Source organism: Megachile rotundata, chromosome 9, assembly GCF_050947335.1.
Source record: "Megachile rotundata isolate GNS110a chromosome 9, iyMegRotu1, whole genome shotgun sequence".
Taxonomy (NCBI): Eukaryota; Metazoa; Arthropoda; class Insecta; order Hymenoptera; family Megachilidae; genus Megachile; species Megachile rotundata.
This window is the reverse complement of record NC_134991.1, coordinates 4,680,143-4,697,612: the sequence shown is the minus strand read 5'-3', so window position 1 is coordinate 4,697,612 and position 17,470 is coordinate 4,680,143. Positions and strand designations below refer to the sequence as shown.

The 17,470-nt window shown below is 35.1% G+C and overlaps 1 protein-coding gene and 1 long non-coding RNA gene across 3 annotated transcripts; both read right to left on the bottom strand.

Moving 5' to 3' along the window:
• Window positions 1-78: 78 nt before the first annotated feature.
• LOC143265147 (uncharacterized) lies at window positions 79-4,229 on the bottom strand. Its single transcript, XR_013039334.1, has 3 exons — window positions 3,638-4,229; window positions 3,429-3,488; window positions 79-931 (listed from the first exon to the last, which is right to left on the bottom strand). It is a non-coding gene; the product is annotated as an uncharacterized LOC143265147 (long non-coding RNA).
• A 1,671-nt stretch (window positions 4,230-5,900) lies between these two features.
• LOC105663464 (uncharacterized) lies at window positions 5,901-13,823 on the bottom strand. 2 transcript variants are annotated; one of them, XM_012292411.2, is made up of 3 exons: window positions 13,715-13,823; window positions 10,397-13,655; window positions 5,901-6,362 (listed from the first exon to the last, which is right to left on the bottom strand). In XM_012292411.2, exon 2 carries the CDS (start codon window positions 13,641-13,643, stop codon window positions 12,630-12,632), a length of 1,014 nt encoding a protein of 337 aa, XP_012147801.1. In that variant the 5' UTR covers window positions 13,644-13,655; window positions 13,715-13,823; the 3' UTR covers window positions 5,901-6,362; window positions 10,397-12,629. The 2 variants fall into 2 exon arrangements, with proteins under 2 accessions (XP_012147801.1, XP_076392017.1); XM_076535902.1 differs by lacking the exon at window positions 13,715-13,823 and having other exon boundaries at window positions 10,397-13,708.
• Window positions 13,824-17,470: the final 3,647 nt, after the last annotated feature.

Here is a 17,470-nt window from a genome sequence, read left to right as displayed (position 1 = left end):
ACTTTCGCATGGAGGTTTGGTTATATTTCAAGATAATTCAATGTAACTGATAAAGAAACCTTTTTATTGACATTCTGATTAAATATCTGTTAAAATTAACTACACATTTTGTAAACAACAATGAAGTGAAAACAGTTTTGAATTTTCAAGTACTGTGCTGCCATTTCGTTCTTACTCATGCAGAGGTATGTAGACCGCTTATTATATTCACGTAGCTTACATCCTTTAAATGTTTGTAATGTGCCAATATTATATTTTACTGTGAAAAAAGTGGGACAATATGTTAGTCATCTGAGGGTACTTAAAGTTAACAGCACAACAGCAAAAATTCATTACTCCTTTAACTTTTCCAGGCGATAAAAGAAACTGTTGTCGATATTAAAATAATTAGAAATTATAATAAAAAGCAACGTTTGTTTCATGTGTAAAGTATAGTCACTATATCTGAATTTTTTGAAAAAGTTTTTGTAGTTTTTAATTACTCTATTCTGTTGTCATTACTTCTTGCTAAACTGTAAGTGACTTTTAACGCTGTAAACTTTCGGAGTCAGAAAAAACCAAAGTTCTATACTACAATTTTTTCCTATCCTAAATGCGTTTTTAACAGTGGTTGCTTTTGAAATATTTTTCATTTTCGCTTGTATTCATTCTGAAAAATTAGGCTAAAGAAGAACATTCAAACTTGATAAAAGTATCTATTCTATAGTTGATAAGTTTGTACTTTTTAAAGGGATGTGTGGAATATAGATGGGTATTTTGGTTGTTCTGGTGGACCTAGTAGAATAATACACGAATAGTACTACAGCTGCGACTAGCAATGCCACAAAAAGTGAACAGAGCTCGTATGCAATTTGACGTATCATATATTTGCAGAATCTTGAAATGCAGGATGTTTGTTCCTTTGAACCTGCTTCTAAATTGATCGGTACACCTGCAATTGATAGAGCATAAAAATAAAAAACATATATACATATATGTACATATTATATGTATTAATTAATATTATTAGATTCATTAAATTATTATTATTAGATACATTAAATTAGATATATAAAATTGTACATTCAACAATAATCAAATATTACTACATACATGTATGTACATACATGTAGCTTCGTCACAAAACAGGATATATCACAATATTATCCATAACCTATGTTTAATTATTAATACATTTATATAATAAAGAATAACGGGCCGTGCCTCCAATTTTTTTGAGCATTTCCAAAATAATTGTACTTGATAATATACATATATTAAAGTCAAGGATCTCTTTGCTTTCACGTACGCTTCATATTCATATCTTTTGAAAACAAGTATATTTTAATCAGTACTAGTAATATGTAAACAAAGAACTACGAATATTACAATAGAAATAGTGAAATATTAAATGATTAGAATGAAGTAATTCAATATTTGGAATGCATCTATATGCTCACAGATTTTTACGAAATTTTTGTAAGGTCTTTTTTATAACATAATGCGTTGGTAAGAATGTTATATGAATGAGGTTGGTAAGGTACTGAGGAAATTGGTATGAGTGAGATATTTTATAGATTGTTATGAATGTTGAAAGAAGAGAGAATCAGGGATTGCCAGGATTGAACAAAGTGTGTTTTGACCAAGAAAAATGTCCCATTGATACATTGAGTCAGACAAATTAAATATTGAAATTATATATGTTATTTATTAAATACATATTGTAGACATAATGTTAGATTTTAGGATGTTTTATAATGTTGAAGGTTTGACATAGCAGTAATAAAAGACCAAGGAACCGTTACTTGTCCGGTTTAACATTTGGTAGGCACATTGAGCCCAGGGTTGGCGTAGTAATATTTCTTTTTTTCGGTACGTGTAATTTTAAAAGTCGAGGCGATCCTTGGGTTTATTACAGCTACGGTAATTTGTAAATCGAGGGACGGATGAGTCACCGGTCAGCGATTTTGGGCCGGATGACCGCTGCAGGGGAAAGTGGGATTTTCCAATTTTGTAGGACGTCACACTTTCCCCACCCCATGTTTCCTCCCTTCTCGGAGTCCCGAGAAGTTGATAAAATAGCATGTAAGAGAGGATGCGACAGAGTCTACATCGAGAATTGTCATTTGAAACATTAAACCTCCTCTGTGTGTTGCTATTTTAAATTGTGATCGGCCTTTAATTGATTTTTCCGTTCTTTAACCCGAAATAGTCTACAATATTAAATGTTATGCAAAAGGAAGGCTTCAATATTTTTCCTCCACAATTTTTAATCACTCTGTTGTGACATAATTGAAGCGTATATATGTTACGGTGAAAGACCGAAATTGGTGAATGTCGACATTCACCGGTGAATGTCCGAAATAAGAGTAGTTAGCATACATATTTCGGCATACATATTTCGGACATTCACCGGTGAATGTCGACATTCACCAGATTTCGGTCTTTCACCGTAACATATACATTTGCGACGAAGTAAATGGTGACTTTGAACACCATTACTTCACCGGTACTTCGTACAATAAAATTCTTTTCTGTTTGCTCAAGTGTAGGATATACCATAACGTATACCTAATGTGGAGAGTTCTTAACACCTTTCAGTGACCATATAAAATATTTTTTCGTAAACTGAAAATAATTATATTAACATTTGATCTATGATTGAGAGTGTATTGCTGACAACAAAACATTATTGTGTTTTATAGTGTTCAAAAGCTTCTAAAAGACACGCTAAACAGTTCACCTTCTTAAGGAAGATAAATTTTTGAAATATAATTGAAAAGATCGAATTGACAAAAGTGATTATGATCTTGATATTGAATTAAGATAAGTACAAATCGCAATATAGCAAAGATAATCTCGTTGAAAGTTATTCTCGTCACACCAGTAAACCACTTCAATTTCTTGAAGGTCACTTAAATATATTCCATTACTGAATTTTATTACTTTTCCGTTAGCGTACACATCGTAAAAGTTTCTTCAAAATCTGTGGAGCTGACACATCGATGGATTCGTTTTATTCCTTATAATAGATATGGATTTCATAAATCCAACTATTAGCGAATAAAAAATCATATGCAAGTTTTAAATCGTGCAAAATAACTAAGATTTTTTAATTTATTAATATCATATGAAAGCGTCAGTATTTTTTGCAAAATGTATGTTATACTTGTGAAATTAATCTACTGTGATTGTCGTTATGTTTTACCATTACACTTTGGGTATTCTACTAATATTTATTTAACTCACTTGAATATTCGGTGTTCTTTTTGCTTCAATAAAGAATTATTTTATTGCTGTTTAAATAAGAAATTTCTATTTCTATAATACCCGGAATAGTACAAAAAATTATGGTACATGCTTTCTGCATAGTGTAAAGTACGTGGCAAAAAAGGTATAGGAAACAACTTACTTACTTCTGGTTTATAATAATAATTAAAATAACTTACTTCTGGTTTTGCCCGAGTTGTCCTGCATGATGAATCCTTACAGTCACATAAATGTTCGACCTAAATTGATGGGAATTAATCTTCAGCATAGGAAATGCGACAAATATAATATTATGATAGCTTTTATTTTTGTCTTCTGCGATTCTACCTTGACCACGGGTATACTATACAGAACAATAAGTAACAGAAACGACATGTGGGATACTTACGAGGATAAAGAAGATTAGCACGTATATAATACGGCACTTTGTCGATCAGATAATGAGATTATTAACCATTTGCACTATAATTCTTTTCCTAGTTTGTTCTCCAACATTGATTTAATATTTCTTGTTTTGATATCACACCTTAGGAATGAAGTAATTATTTACTTCCTTCACGAAAGTTCTGATTGACTCGATGCTACTATGTGCACATTCAATAGTGATATGATTTGCCATTTCACGGTCGCAACTTTTGTGGCTGCCCTTCCTCGCGTGGCTCCTTGGTCTCCCCTGCACTCCCCTGGCTTTTACTTCAGTTAACGATATATTATCAGATAAAATTTCTGCCATATTTTTTATTTATTACATTTCAGTACACGTGTAGACGTCGAACAAAACGTGGGGCACTTGAGACGCGCAAGCGTTGTTACAAGATAGAAAACTTGCGAGTCGTTACTTTTTCTACAATTTCGATCAATTTCTTCACAAATAATTTCTTCTTTCTTGACTACTGTGTAAAGATGTAATAAGGAAAAGTATTTAGAATGCAGAAAATTTTACGCTACATTTTTATTCTCAAACTTTCATATTTTGTCGTTTCTTTTAATACCTGCATGATTAATTCCTTTAAAGTTTCACGATGAAATTGTGCAATTCTTTTGTGTAATTATATTTTAATTATTTTTTACGGCAACAGTGATCTTCTGCCGGCAAAAGTAAGTTTTCAAAAAAAATGAATAATATATAAGAACAGAGTACTGCTTAAATATGTGATCGTTTGTTTTTGAATTCTAATAAAGCTAAACGTATAATTACATTAACATCCTCGAGAAGTTAAAGTATGTTGCGGCTGTACAGAAAACTGTATATAGAAAAATTCTTATCGCTTTCTTTATGAAGTCATACCTTTTTAAAGTTTGCGTAATACTGATTTATCGTCATTATAGGCTAAATACTTATTGAATCATGCAAAATTAATTTGTTTCTTAATTTTTGTTAGCAAGTATATGTATATGCACCTATATGTTTATATATAATATTCACATGTTTTTAGAGTGCTGCTCATCAGTTCGGTTATATTGCACTTTATTCTGTAATTACTTTAATATTTAATTGGATGCACAGAATACTGGTACCTAACTGATAGTAGAACTTCGGTAAAACTACTCGCACCGATAATATTTACATTTAAAATCATAACATTTAATGCGTACGTAAAGTACTTATTGGAGATACATTTCTAACTGTAAGACGAAAGTACTATGTTTAATCTTTCGAAATTGAAAAATTGCAAAAGAATATTAATGTACGTTGTTTCAATAAAAAAAGAGATTATTTATAGATAAATATTTGTTTCTTTACTTTTCGTACTTTATGTGAATATTAAATAAAAAGTTATGTTTATTTTATCTTTCCCACCATTTATTATATCTTATTATAACCTTAGTCTGTATATCTGTGTTTATAGTAAATAGACTACCATTACGACAAAATCAGAAAGTAGTCACTATGATTTCCATGTAATCGGTACCTAACTCAGTATTATTAGTGAATAATTATTATTTTTGATATTATGCACAGTAATTTTATAAAATATAAATATATATGAGTATGCATATTACATCTTAAGAAACATAAGTTTAATAATGCTAGTAAGAAAAGTACACTGCATTTTTACTTTCATATCTCATCGAATCACCAGTCAGACTAAAAATTATGAAATATTTCAGACAATTTAATCAATCTTTTTCTTTCTTATTGGCTGGTTACAATAATCATCGGATAGTCGGTTTTATCTATTAGTAATAATTTCTGTATAAAAGCTATGAAAGACATTCATTGTTCTCATTGCCCCTACATGGTATATGGAATGCCATTCATGCCTGAGTGAATTTGAGGAAATGAAAAGAGACATAATTAAGTCTTTAAGTTAAATATTTATTATTCATACATGTGTATATACTTAAGAAGAACATTAGTTTCGTTGACATTATTATTTACTATTAGAATAAAAATAATGTAAAGCGGTATAAAATTAATAGTATTATAAATGTGTTCTTTAATATTATTTAATATCAAAAGGTCCTTAATCATTTTTCTTTAGTAAAGCAAATTGCGCATATAATGGTAATATAAATTGCATCGAAATATTCACGGATCAATTTCCTGCTTATTGTGCAAAGATACAAATAAAATTAATAAACAGCGGGACAATGTTCTCTGCCAGTGAAAAACGTAAATTGTATAACAGAATTATAATACACGTATCTTATATTAGAAACGTCAATGATATCCTTTTATTTGCACCTTTTTTCTTGTCAAAGTAGTACATTGTTTTAGCGATATTTGTTTCATAGTTGTTCAGTTTTTACTGAAAGATGTGTACAATCGGTATCGACAAGCATTGTTTCTTAGTGAGAAATTTCTGCAACCAATATTTTCGTGTATTATATTACTTTAATTCTTGTTTTTGGTTAATTCGTGTCTTTAACCATAATTCCATTCTGGTGCACTTCTTATTTATCCATATGCCATGTTGACTAACGGCTGGACATTACTCCAGTCGCTGCCAGAAATATTACAAATATAATTACAACTGCGATGAAAAAACAACACATGCGAAGCATCTGAAGAAGGCATATTTTGCGCATGGATGTTTCTGTTGTTATCGCTGTAATAGTGTAAGGTTGTACGGGAGCATTTACTCCTCCTCCGAAGCTAACTGCATTACCTGTGATAAACAGAACATAAAAATTAAGTAAATTAGTCAAAATGAACATTGTAATTTATACTTTTTTATATAAAAATATTAAAAAGGGATTCTATGATTATAGTATTATTGAAGTTTGTGACGTATCGGTGGGGGAAACCCGAAGGGGGTTTCCTAGAATGGGGGCAGTCCGGGAAAACGGCCCTCCACGTGCCGATGCTTACACCCACGGCCGATTTATTTCACGGGGCGCCAGTGCCAATGCATTCCGGCTGCTCTGTCGGGAGCGGGAATCAGATGGGGTCCGTTTGGTAGACCGTTCGCGGCCTCTAGTGTCCACGTCACTGGGGCCAGGGGTCCTATCGCCCTCGTCCACGCGCAAATGAACAACAACAAAAAAAATGGGTAAGGAGATGACTCCTACCTTTTTGGCGCAGTGGTCCAAAATTTCCACACAGGGGCGGCGACGAATTCTCCACAGGCACACAGTACAGAAGAAAATCAAATACAAAAAGAAAAGAACGCACTACTAATAGAAAAAAATGGAACGCAAAATACACGGAAACAAAAGAAAAAAGACAATTCGGGCTTTAACGGGGTTTTGGCGAAAATGTAGATTCTATGTCTCGCGGCGGCTCGCTTGCTTCTTTTCTCCGCGATCTTCTTCCCCGGTTCGCGGTATTCCCCCACCCCGAGGATTTCGGCGTCGAGGATGGGCCATTCCACGATGATGTCTGGTGGCCAGGTCCTGGGGCCCTCTCTAGGTGGCGGTTGGGGATGGCTCGTCCACAAGCCTGGCGTTTCCCGGTGGCGGGCTGCCGATCACTCCCGCGGAGTGTGACGGGGTGGCGCCGTGACCTGACAGCCGGGGTCTTCTTTGGTGGACCCAACCCGCGCTTCCGTCGCTCAGGGAGAGGTTCCTCCGCGACCGGGGACAACAACGGCTCCTTCCTGGTGGCTGGAGGGTAGAAGGGGGGGGGGGGGGGGGGGGGACGTGGCGAATATATAAAAAAAAACACACACACCACACTCTCACTCATTCTTGCCCCAGCGGCAAGGGGGTCCGCTTGGGCGGAGGAGTGGGGCCGGTAATTCGGGGGGATCCTCGTAACGAGGCATAACAACCAAAACAAAACTAATCAATTAAATAAAAATATGCCTCGTTACAAGTTTTAAGAATGTCTATTCGATATAGGTTCTAAGATGAATGTTTTCTTCGTAAAATGAATGTATGGTGATTATACATATAAAGAGTAGCACACCTCACGTCCCGTGAAAAATAGACAGAACACTTGACTTTAGTTTTTGAAAGTTTAGAAGAGAAGGGCATTGAAGAGCACCGATATCTTCGTGTGTTCGGATGCCGAGTGTGGACCTGGATGAAGGAGTAACAAGGGAGAAATTTGGAGCCCTCACTCCAGAGTGCGTCCTTCTAGGAAACCAGGACGGCATCAGTCTATCGTTTATGCATTCTTCTTAAAGGACCGTTTCTAGTACTGTGCCAGTAAGCCGTGCTAGTAACAGGGACCAGTAAGTAGTCGAATTTTTGCATTTCTTACTTGGGTTGTATCATGTCTGTTGTTGGTAAAGGAAAACAGTTTCTTTTCTTTCTTGCCTTCCTTCCACCAGGCCTTACGTCATTATTTGACCCACCATTTGACGTCATTATTTGACCCACTTTTTTAACACAATTGTGGAGATTCAGGCAAAGTAAGAAACATTTGATATAGAAAAAGTAAGAAACGTAAAAATTAAACTACCTACTGGCCCATGCTACTAGCACGGCTTACTGGCACAGTGTAAACGATCTCTAAGGCTCCGAGTGTCTCGACCCACGAAATTCTTGTGCGTGACAAGGAGGTTCCATTCTCCGTGGTAGTAGGAGCAGTACCAAGTCCAGGAGATAAGAAACAAGGTGTAAAAACAAGGAGTAAAAACAAGGCAGCGATGGTCGTGACCAAGTAGGGGAGAGGCAACAGCATGATCAAAAAAGGAGGAGCAGCAAGGTAATGGTGGCCCAAACCACATCGCCGTTCCTGTCGGGAAGCAGTCCAAGAAATCCAAGCGATAACGAACGCACAGGGATGCTTACACTCTGCCGTATTGTAGAATGGCGCATCACGCAAAAGGTGTGAAGTCCACATTATCCTGCCGGTTGACGTGGAAAAGGACCTATTCGAACTACATGTTCAGAATTGGAAGGAGGTGGAGGAAGTTAAATACTATGAAGTCTCAAGATACATAGGAATTGGTAAAGCGCTTCAGTGACTTCAATGTAATTAGTAGTGGATATTTACACTCGAACAAATAAAATTGTCAGTTTCAAGGCAAGCCTAAGCACGTGGTTTTAAGCAAAGGCTGGATGTCCATTATTTGGAGACATTCAGCTCAAGTAGACCAGCGTAAAAATCTGAAAATTCTTATGGCACTATCCGTGGAAAATGAGTGGACATTGTGTATTTACATGTTGTGAGGGCTTATCTAAATAAGGGTACTCATGTATCCACCTACATGAATCAAACCCCAGGATTTGATTTAAATAAAGAAAGATTTGTTTGTAGTTTTAGAAGAAGTATTTATGCTTTGAAAGAAACAGGTAGAAACTGGAACAATCATTTGCATAAATTATTGGTTTTAATGGGCTTTGTGCAGTGTGTGAAAGACTCTTGTGTGTGTCGGAAGGATCAAATATTTATTACTGTCCATATCAACGACATAGTGATTGTTAGAGTTAAGGAAGAAACAATTTTGGTGAAGGGGTTTTTGTGCCAAAGATTGGATAAAGGATCTAGGGGATACTTCTAAATTTCTTTTCAGTGTCATTACTACACCCACGAAGGATACATTGTACATCAGCCAACGATTTTATGTTGAAGAAGTTTTACGTGATTTATGACGTATTGTGCCTTACAAAGCTTACAGTATACCATTTATGATGATGCCTAATGCTCGTCAAAACGTGGATCTCTGATCAGGTAGAGTCTAGAAGTAGTGTAAGAAACTTTGTTAATTGATTCTACGCATATGCGTGATGACGTAGCAATGCGTACAGTGAACGTGTGCAGAAACAAACAATGTATATATGTACGTGGTCTAAAAAGGACAAACGAAAGAGGATTATAGTATTGGACGTTGAAGGCGAAATGTACATTATAAAATTTTAGCGGTTTCGTTTCGTAAAGATTTTATTTTCCATCGTAATTATATTTACAAATGAAAGTCTACTTTTCCCGTCCACCTTAAGTAGAGTAGATATCACAAATACGTCATATCTAATGAATCGGGTTTGTGAGAACCTCAGTATAGATAACTGAATGGATGTAAAATGTATTTTCCATTACTTCAATGAAACCAAAGATTATCAAATAAGATATGTTAAGATAGGAAAGATAATAAAAATTTTTGTTGACGTCGATTCGAATAATAAAAGTATTCCAAGTGCATGTCAGGATATGTAATAAATACTAGCTAAGCTGTGTCTTGAAGCAGTGGCAAGCAAATGTTGTTAATTTAACCACCCATGCAGAATATGTATGTAGTTATGTACTAACATGTGATAAAGTTTTAACGATTGAAATATTTTTAAACCGTGCTTTATTTTTGCTAATAGGTGCATATCCTTATATCAGAGAAATAGTCAAGTGGGATGATGTAAGTTTTGTAAGGTAGAGTCCAATAAAAATTTAACAGATTTTTTTAGCAAAGAGCCAGCAAGCAACAATATCTTGCTTAAATATATTATAATTTCTTTATCATTGTTTAAAACTTATATTGTGTTTATGTTGTATTATTTATAATTCACTTGATTGTTAATTTAGTTGTCGTAATTTAATTCAGAGAATCAGACAACCACTTTAATTTATTTTTCGAAGAGAGATATTGAAATACAGCGAAAAATGAACAAAAAATTCTCATAATAGTAAAAAATGGACTTATGAAATATTTCAAGACAAATTTTATTTCTATAGTACCCGAAATAATAAAAAGATTATAATACATGTCTTTCTGCGGAATATAAATTTTGCACTAAAAATAAAATACTTGAAACAACTCACCGTCGGTACTGGTCGAGTATACATACATGGTTGACACTTTGCAATTGAGTCACATACTGTGCAATTGACGGAATCAGTTTTTGCACGGCCAGTGGAGAGGCAAGGGAACTTCACTCCCACCATCCAAATTTTGGCTTATACGTTCTTAATTCATTGACACGATCTTTCATTCAGCCAATGAGTTGAGTTAGATATATTACGATAACTAAAGAAGGTGACGAATCATGACATTTGCCTTTTTTTATAATTTTAATCAACTACAGTTTATACTTTTTTGATTATTATACAGGGTGTCTCACAATTAGTGTAGGTCATGCTAGGCTCGAACCTTTTGCTCTCGCTTCTGGGCGCATGTAATTTTTGCGCTCTGATTGGTCCATGTTTTTGCTTAATAATTCAAAAACGAAGCTCCAAACCCTATTCTTGCAAAGGGAAACCTTATTCAGAATCACGTGAGCTACCCCCCATTTTTGGGACCTACACTAATTGTGAGACACCCTGTATCATAATGTAATTAAGGAAAGTAATTAGATTGATGAAAATGTGACTCTATGTTGCTTTTTAGTAAAGCAACTCCCTCAGGGATGATTCTTTCAAGGATAAAAGAAGACATCCAAATCTAGTATGCAATTATATTTTATTTACTTTAAACCAATAATAACCACATAAATAAATATTCTAGAAGGCGAGTAACGCACAAGAACAGAAGAAAGTCTTGTAATCATTTGTTGTTGAATTTTAAGAAAGCTAAATGTACAATTATGTGTTAGTATCTTTGAAGGAGTTAAAAAATGTTTGCAGCTGTACATGAAATTATATTTAAAACACTTTTTATCGCTTTCGTTAATAAATCACCTCGTGACAGACTAAATGTTTATGGAATTGTGTAAAATTGATTTAAATTTCAACTTTCGAAGTGTTGCTTATCGGTTCATTATAACATATTTTATTCTATAAATACTGTACGATCGAAAATCTTCAATGCGAAAATTCTCAATTAATTCGATTGAATCTCTTTCCGTTTCGACGGAAACGGAATCTCTTGGACGTGATATTGTTTGAATCTTCAAGAAGAAAGACGTGATCCTCTCAAGATCGGTTTGCGCAAGCTAGCGCCCCCTCCCCAAGTACCGGGTCGAAAACGTCTAAATACATAGGCACATGAGGAGGCATAGAAAAACTTGACGACATGCAGAAAAGGGAAACAGCCCGAAAGCATTAAAATCCTTTGATTTTTGAATTGATAGAATTCACAAACTTCGATGTTATGTGTGTGAGTGTGTTGCGTATGAAAATAATACGATCGTATACGCGAAGGTTGGACGCTTGTCAACGATTAAGTAACTGCGTGACACCGAATTGTTTAGTTTTACGGAAACAGTTCCCGTTAGATTTTGATGATGTGGAAACGATGTTAACGTCCAGATGATGTGTGATTACCGGGAATCACAATGATGCAGAAACTAAATTCTGATGGAGAGTCTCGTGTTGGGACATTCAGCCGTCACCAAACACATTAGATGTTTATCGTATGCGTAATAGTACCAAATTCTTCAACTTGTAAGTGCCATACGGAGTCCAAACTATGACCACGCGGACTATATTATCTTCTCCAGGGAGAACTGCGATGACTAGCTTCCGTTGAAGCGCTCGAGCATTGACATTTCCGAGGGTTACTAGGATGGCCTCCTTAATTCCTCTGCGATTTTGAGTGTACAATTTGCTTCATTGTGCGTAACTCCTGTAAATATTCTGTTTGCCACCTCTTCCAAAACCGTTGTTTAATTTGTTGGATGTGTTGCCAGAGTGACAGCTTATTAGTTTGCACGTCAACTAAATCATGTTCCGGTACATATCCTAACGAATCATAAAGACTGGGCGATAAGGCAAGGAAATCGTTAGGATGCGGGTGTGAAAGGGTGCGAATTCAGAGTTGCTTCGATCCCAGCGATTAAGGTGTAAAATGGCTCAAATTTGAATGTAGTATCAACGACTGTTCTATACAAATATTGGTTAAAGTTAAAAGTCTTAACAGCAGCATACCCTAATACTCAAAAATTTGTTTCATAATGACCCTGTAAAAAAGCCAAGCAGTTCGATGATGCTTAAATGAATAGAAATGTTATTCTGAAAGAATTTGGTCACGGAGTGGGAAAGGCTAGGGCGTTTTTTAGTGAGAGGACTAAGTTTGACCTATCGTCATTCACCTCAGAAACTTGGAATCATAAGCAGTCTAATTAGAAGTCTTTAGTCTTTTTTTGTCTGTCTCTCCGTATACCTGATCGTGGACTTGTGTTTTTAAGTGTAGTATATCTTGGGTAACCGGAGTATTTAATGTATTCAAATTCTCCTGTCCCATAATAGCTTCGCATGCAAGTTTGTTAATAAAATTTAACAGTTGCTTAAATGTAGGAACTTCCTCGTTTTTCAAAGTACGTTCCCACCTGTCACGAACATTTTTACCTAACTTACTCGCAACAACGTGTATTAAGAATGTATTCCAGAGCTCAGTAGGGTTGCTTACAGCCTGCAACGCGTTAAAATGCACTTGAGCTTGCTCTGCTAACTGTATAAGATTCAACGCTGTAGGTTGAGTAGTTTCTGGTAAGTCAAACAAATGTTTTAAATGAGCATTAATAATGTTTCGCGGATTATTATATCGCTTGCATAACAAGTCCCAAGCCACCAAATAGTTGCTTTCTGACGCCTCTAATGATTCGACTATCGCGGACACCTCTCCACAAAGTGCATTTTTTAAGAGATGGAATTTTTCCAAACCGATTAATTCCTTGTCATCGTGTACCGAAGATTTAAAGATATCATGAAAACTATGCCAGTTTATTGGATTGCCATTAAATGGCGTGATTTCAATTTTCCTTAAAATAGAACTGGTTGGTTTTACTGTACTTGACGAATCTGGTACCTTATAACTGGGTGCAGCTCTATAGTTTTCGGTTGTTATTACTTTTTGATTGTTAATTATTTCCATGGCTTTAAAAAATTGATTATTAAATGATTGCCACTCCTCTGCATGGTTACTAACTCCGTCATTAACCTCTATTTCTGTTTGAGTTTTCGAAAACGTATTGTACATCTGATCTAATTTTGACCGTCGTGCCATCAATGCCCCGGTAGACATTTCGGGATCCTCAAGTAAAGACAATAGAATGCGCGCCACTTGATCCTTAGCGTTATCACGCTGTCTGTTCAACAGTTGAAGCTTGTTCCATTTCACCGAGGAAGTCATTTCGTTTGAGATCTAAGCAAACTTGTGAATGTAGGAAACAAACAAAAGGAAGGTGAATCGTTAGCACTTACCGACACGAAGTTGGCAATAACGCAATATCTGATTGGCGTTGTTTTCGGATGCTGCTTTTCGCTACTGCTGGAATGAAGATACTATTCTCAACTTTCCTGGTCTGACGGTCGATCACCGTAGTTAGTGCTTGTCCAAGTAAGGTCTTCTAATTCAGCTGAATGCTACTTGTTAGATTGAAACGTCGTAGGCTCCTTGGATGCTATATCACTGTACTTTGGACTAACATTCACTAGTATCTCTCGTACAAAATCTCGTCACGAAATTGAACTGTATGTTCGTAAACCCGAACAATTGTTCGGAATAATAAATTGTGTATTTCAAGACAGGCCAAGTATCTCTCTCGAAGGACCAAAAATGTATGTATGTCGTTGCGTCAGCAGTGTTAAGTGGATTTGACTTTGAACGACTTTTGATACGTTCTGGATGAGTGTGTGTTCAAGAGTGACTTTTTAAAGATGTTTTACATTTTACAAAGGCTCGGAGTGGGCAGTCAACTTTTCGGGACATTGATGAGGGGAAACAGTTTCTAATTATCTATTGGTTTAGCTAAATTCGAGTGGAGGTGGAAATAGATATGCCGTATGAAGTGGGGTTGGGTTCCTCTAAAATGACCGTAGCAAGTAAAACCAAGGAGTACCCCGACATTAATGGAAAATTACGAACCAAAGATTCTATGGCTAAGGCTAAGGGCTCTGACAATCAGATGTATGAATATTTAATCGAAAGTTATGGATATGCTTTTGTCACTCGTGATTAATATTGATCTCCTAATCTTATCGTTATCATGAAAAAATAATATTAAGAAGTTTTCTGGTATAATATCTTAAATTATGAATCATTGATTTCATTAAATATATATATATATATATATATATATCATGTGTTAAAAAAAATGTTAGTGACAATAAATGATGTGCAGTGTTTCAAAACTATTTGTTATGACCACTCTAGCGTCATCCCGCACTTCTGTATCGATGGAGATTCGTTAAAAAAAGTTGCCGCAAAATTGTCCTTTCCCTTGGATTTTAAAGTTATATTTATCTTTTCATGCTATACATGAAACTTTTTATTATGCTATATATGAAACAAGCGCAACCATAGAATAAAAATGATCCATTCGCTGGAAAATTGACGTTAAAGTTCAAATAAGTTTTTTATTTTCATGATCCACCTCTTTAGCAGTTAAACAGATAATATATGGTAACGACATATAATTTGAAACACCTTGTACATCACATTTCTGTCTTCATATCTTATCAAATTATTAGTCATACTAAAAATTTTAATCAGCCTCTTTTGTCACGTATTGGCTAGTTACATAAATGATCGAATAGTCGCTTTCACAAAATAGTATTAATTACTATTTTACAGTAATTGGTAGTTAGCATTAATTATTAATTTTTAGTAATCAGTATTAATTACTATTAACTTCACTAAACGCGAAGCATAGTGAATGAAGTATATAAAATTGAATATTGCGAGGATCTGATCAAAATAGCCAGACGAAACTGTACTTTCCTGGCATCAATTATAACTGGTGATGACACTTGGCATTTCAACTATGATCCTCAAATAAAGCGCCCAGGTGCTACGTGGAAATCTCCAAGCCCTCCAAAATAAAAGAAATTGCGATTCCAAAAGTCCCGAGAGAAGACAAGGTTAATTAACCTTTACGTTTTTAAAGAAAGTACACTTCGGGAATTCGTTCCACAGAGACAAAATGTTAACTGCGAATATTATGTGGGTGTTATGCAACATTTGTGGAAGAGGATTGTTCGTGTGAACCCCGAATATCGAGTGTCGGAAAGTTGGTTTCTGTTGTATGAAAATGCGCCATGTGAATTGTCGCTGTTCGTAAATTTTTGGTGAAAAAAACAAGTCTGTGTGCTCCAACATCTTCAAAATTTACTTGACTTATCTCCATGTGATTACTTCCTTTCTCCAAAACTGAAATTAGTTATAAAAGGAACGTTTTATGATACTGTTACACAAGTCCAAGCAGCTGTGACAAGGATGATTATAGAGGGTTATAGAGAGTTGTAGAAGTTACAGAGGGAAAAGTGATTTTGCAACACGACAATGCTGCATCACATACAACAAAAACGATTAAAGGCACAATTTCTGCGCTTGGTTTGAAACCCTTGTATCCGCCATATTCACCAGACTTGGCCCTTTCAAACTACCACTTATTTTCACCAATGACTCACGTACTTTTCTAGAAGCACTGGTACAGTTACGAAAATGTCGAAAAATGGCTCGATAATTGGTTTCTTTCAAAATATCAATACTTCTTAAGGAAGGGCACAGTTTGATGAAGGGCAGATGGGAAAATGTATAGTTAGATGATGCATACTTTAAATGAAGCATTTGTTCCTTTTTTCCAAATGTAAGTTGTTTTCTCAAAAAAAGAAACTTAAAAATTACTGACCGGTGTATCTGGTAATTCGAGATTTACGTTGTTTGAGTTAACGGTAAGGAAATGGTCTTCTGTTAGCACGTTTCATTCTATAAATAAATTTGTAAAAGTCAACACGTGATAACAGCAACGTTATCGTTGTATATTATACCGTCCTTAAAATTTATAACACTTTTCACTACTTTGCAGCGTCCAATTGAAAATGAGATAAGTTTCAAGAAGTACCATTTTATATACTAGATGGCGTGCAGAAACAGCAATGTGTAACTTCTATTTAAAAAAATTTGGTGCAAGTGTTTAACAAACTAATATATAAACAATTTTATGTTCAGAATGAAGAAGTAATATAAAACGGTATATTGCTGTATATAAAGTAATTTAAATACAAATTTTAAATATACGCAATATGTCGGAAAATAACGGAACTTTTTAAATAAAACGAAAAGAATTAATTATTTTGTTAAAATTATTTTTATTATTTAAATACATCCCTTTTGCATCAATACAACGCTGAGCACGCTCAAGCAGTGTTAACATAAATTTTTTTATGACGGTTTGCAGAATCACTTCAATCACTCTTGTCACAGCTGCTTGGACTTGTGTAACAGTGACATAAAACGGTCCTTTTATAGCTAATTTCAGTTTTGGAAAAAGGAAGTCATCATGGAGATAAGTCAGGCGAATTTAGCGGATGTTGGAGCACACTAACTTGTTTTTTCACCAAAAATTTACGAACAGCGACAGTTCACATGGTGTGTTATCATACAACAGAAACCAACTTCCCGAGACTCGATATTCGGACTTCACACGAACGATCCTCTTCCATAAATGTTCCATAATACCTACATAATATTCGCCATTAGCATTTTGTCCCTGTGAAACGAATTCTCGAAGTGTAATTCCTCTGAAATCGTAAAGGCAAATTAACCTTGTCTTCTCTCGGGACTTTTGGAATCGCAATTTTTTTAATTTTGGAGGGCTTGGAGATTTCCACGTAGCACCTTGGCGCTTTGTTTGAGAATCATACTTGAAACGCCAAATCTCATCACCAGTTACAATTGATTCCAGTAATTTACAGTTTCGTCTGGCTATTTTGATAAGATCCTCGCAATATTCAACGCGAGCAATTTGTTGCGCTTGCCCGTGATTTTGTGACACGGTGACGAAAGGTTCTGTCGCATTAAACGCTATAAGTTTATAATTCGTGGCTTTATTCCAGTAATGGTTGTTTTGTTTTGTAGGGAAGGTATACTGTTTTCAAATGACATATTGTTTTAATAAATGGCGCTAATATTTTTCCTTAAATTTAAAAAATTCCGTTACTTCTCGGACATACTGT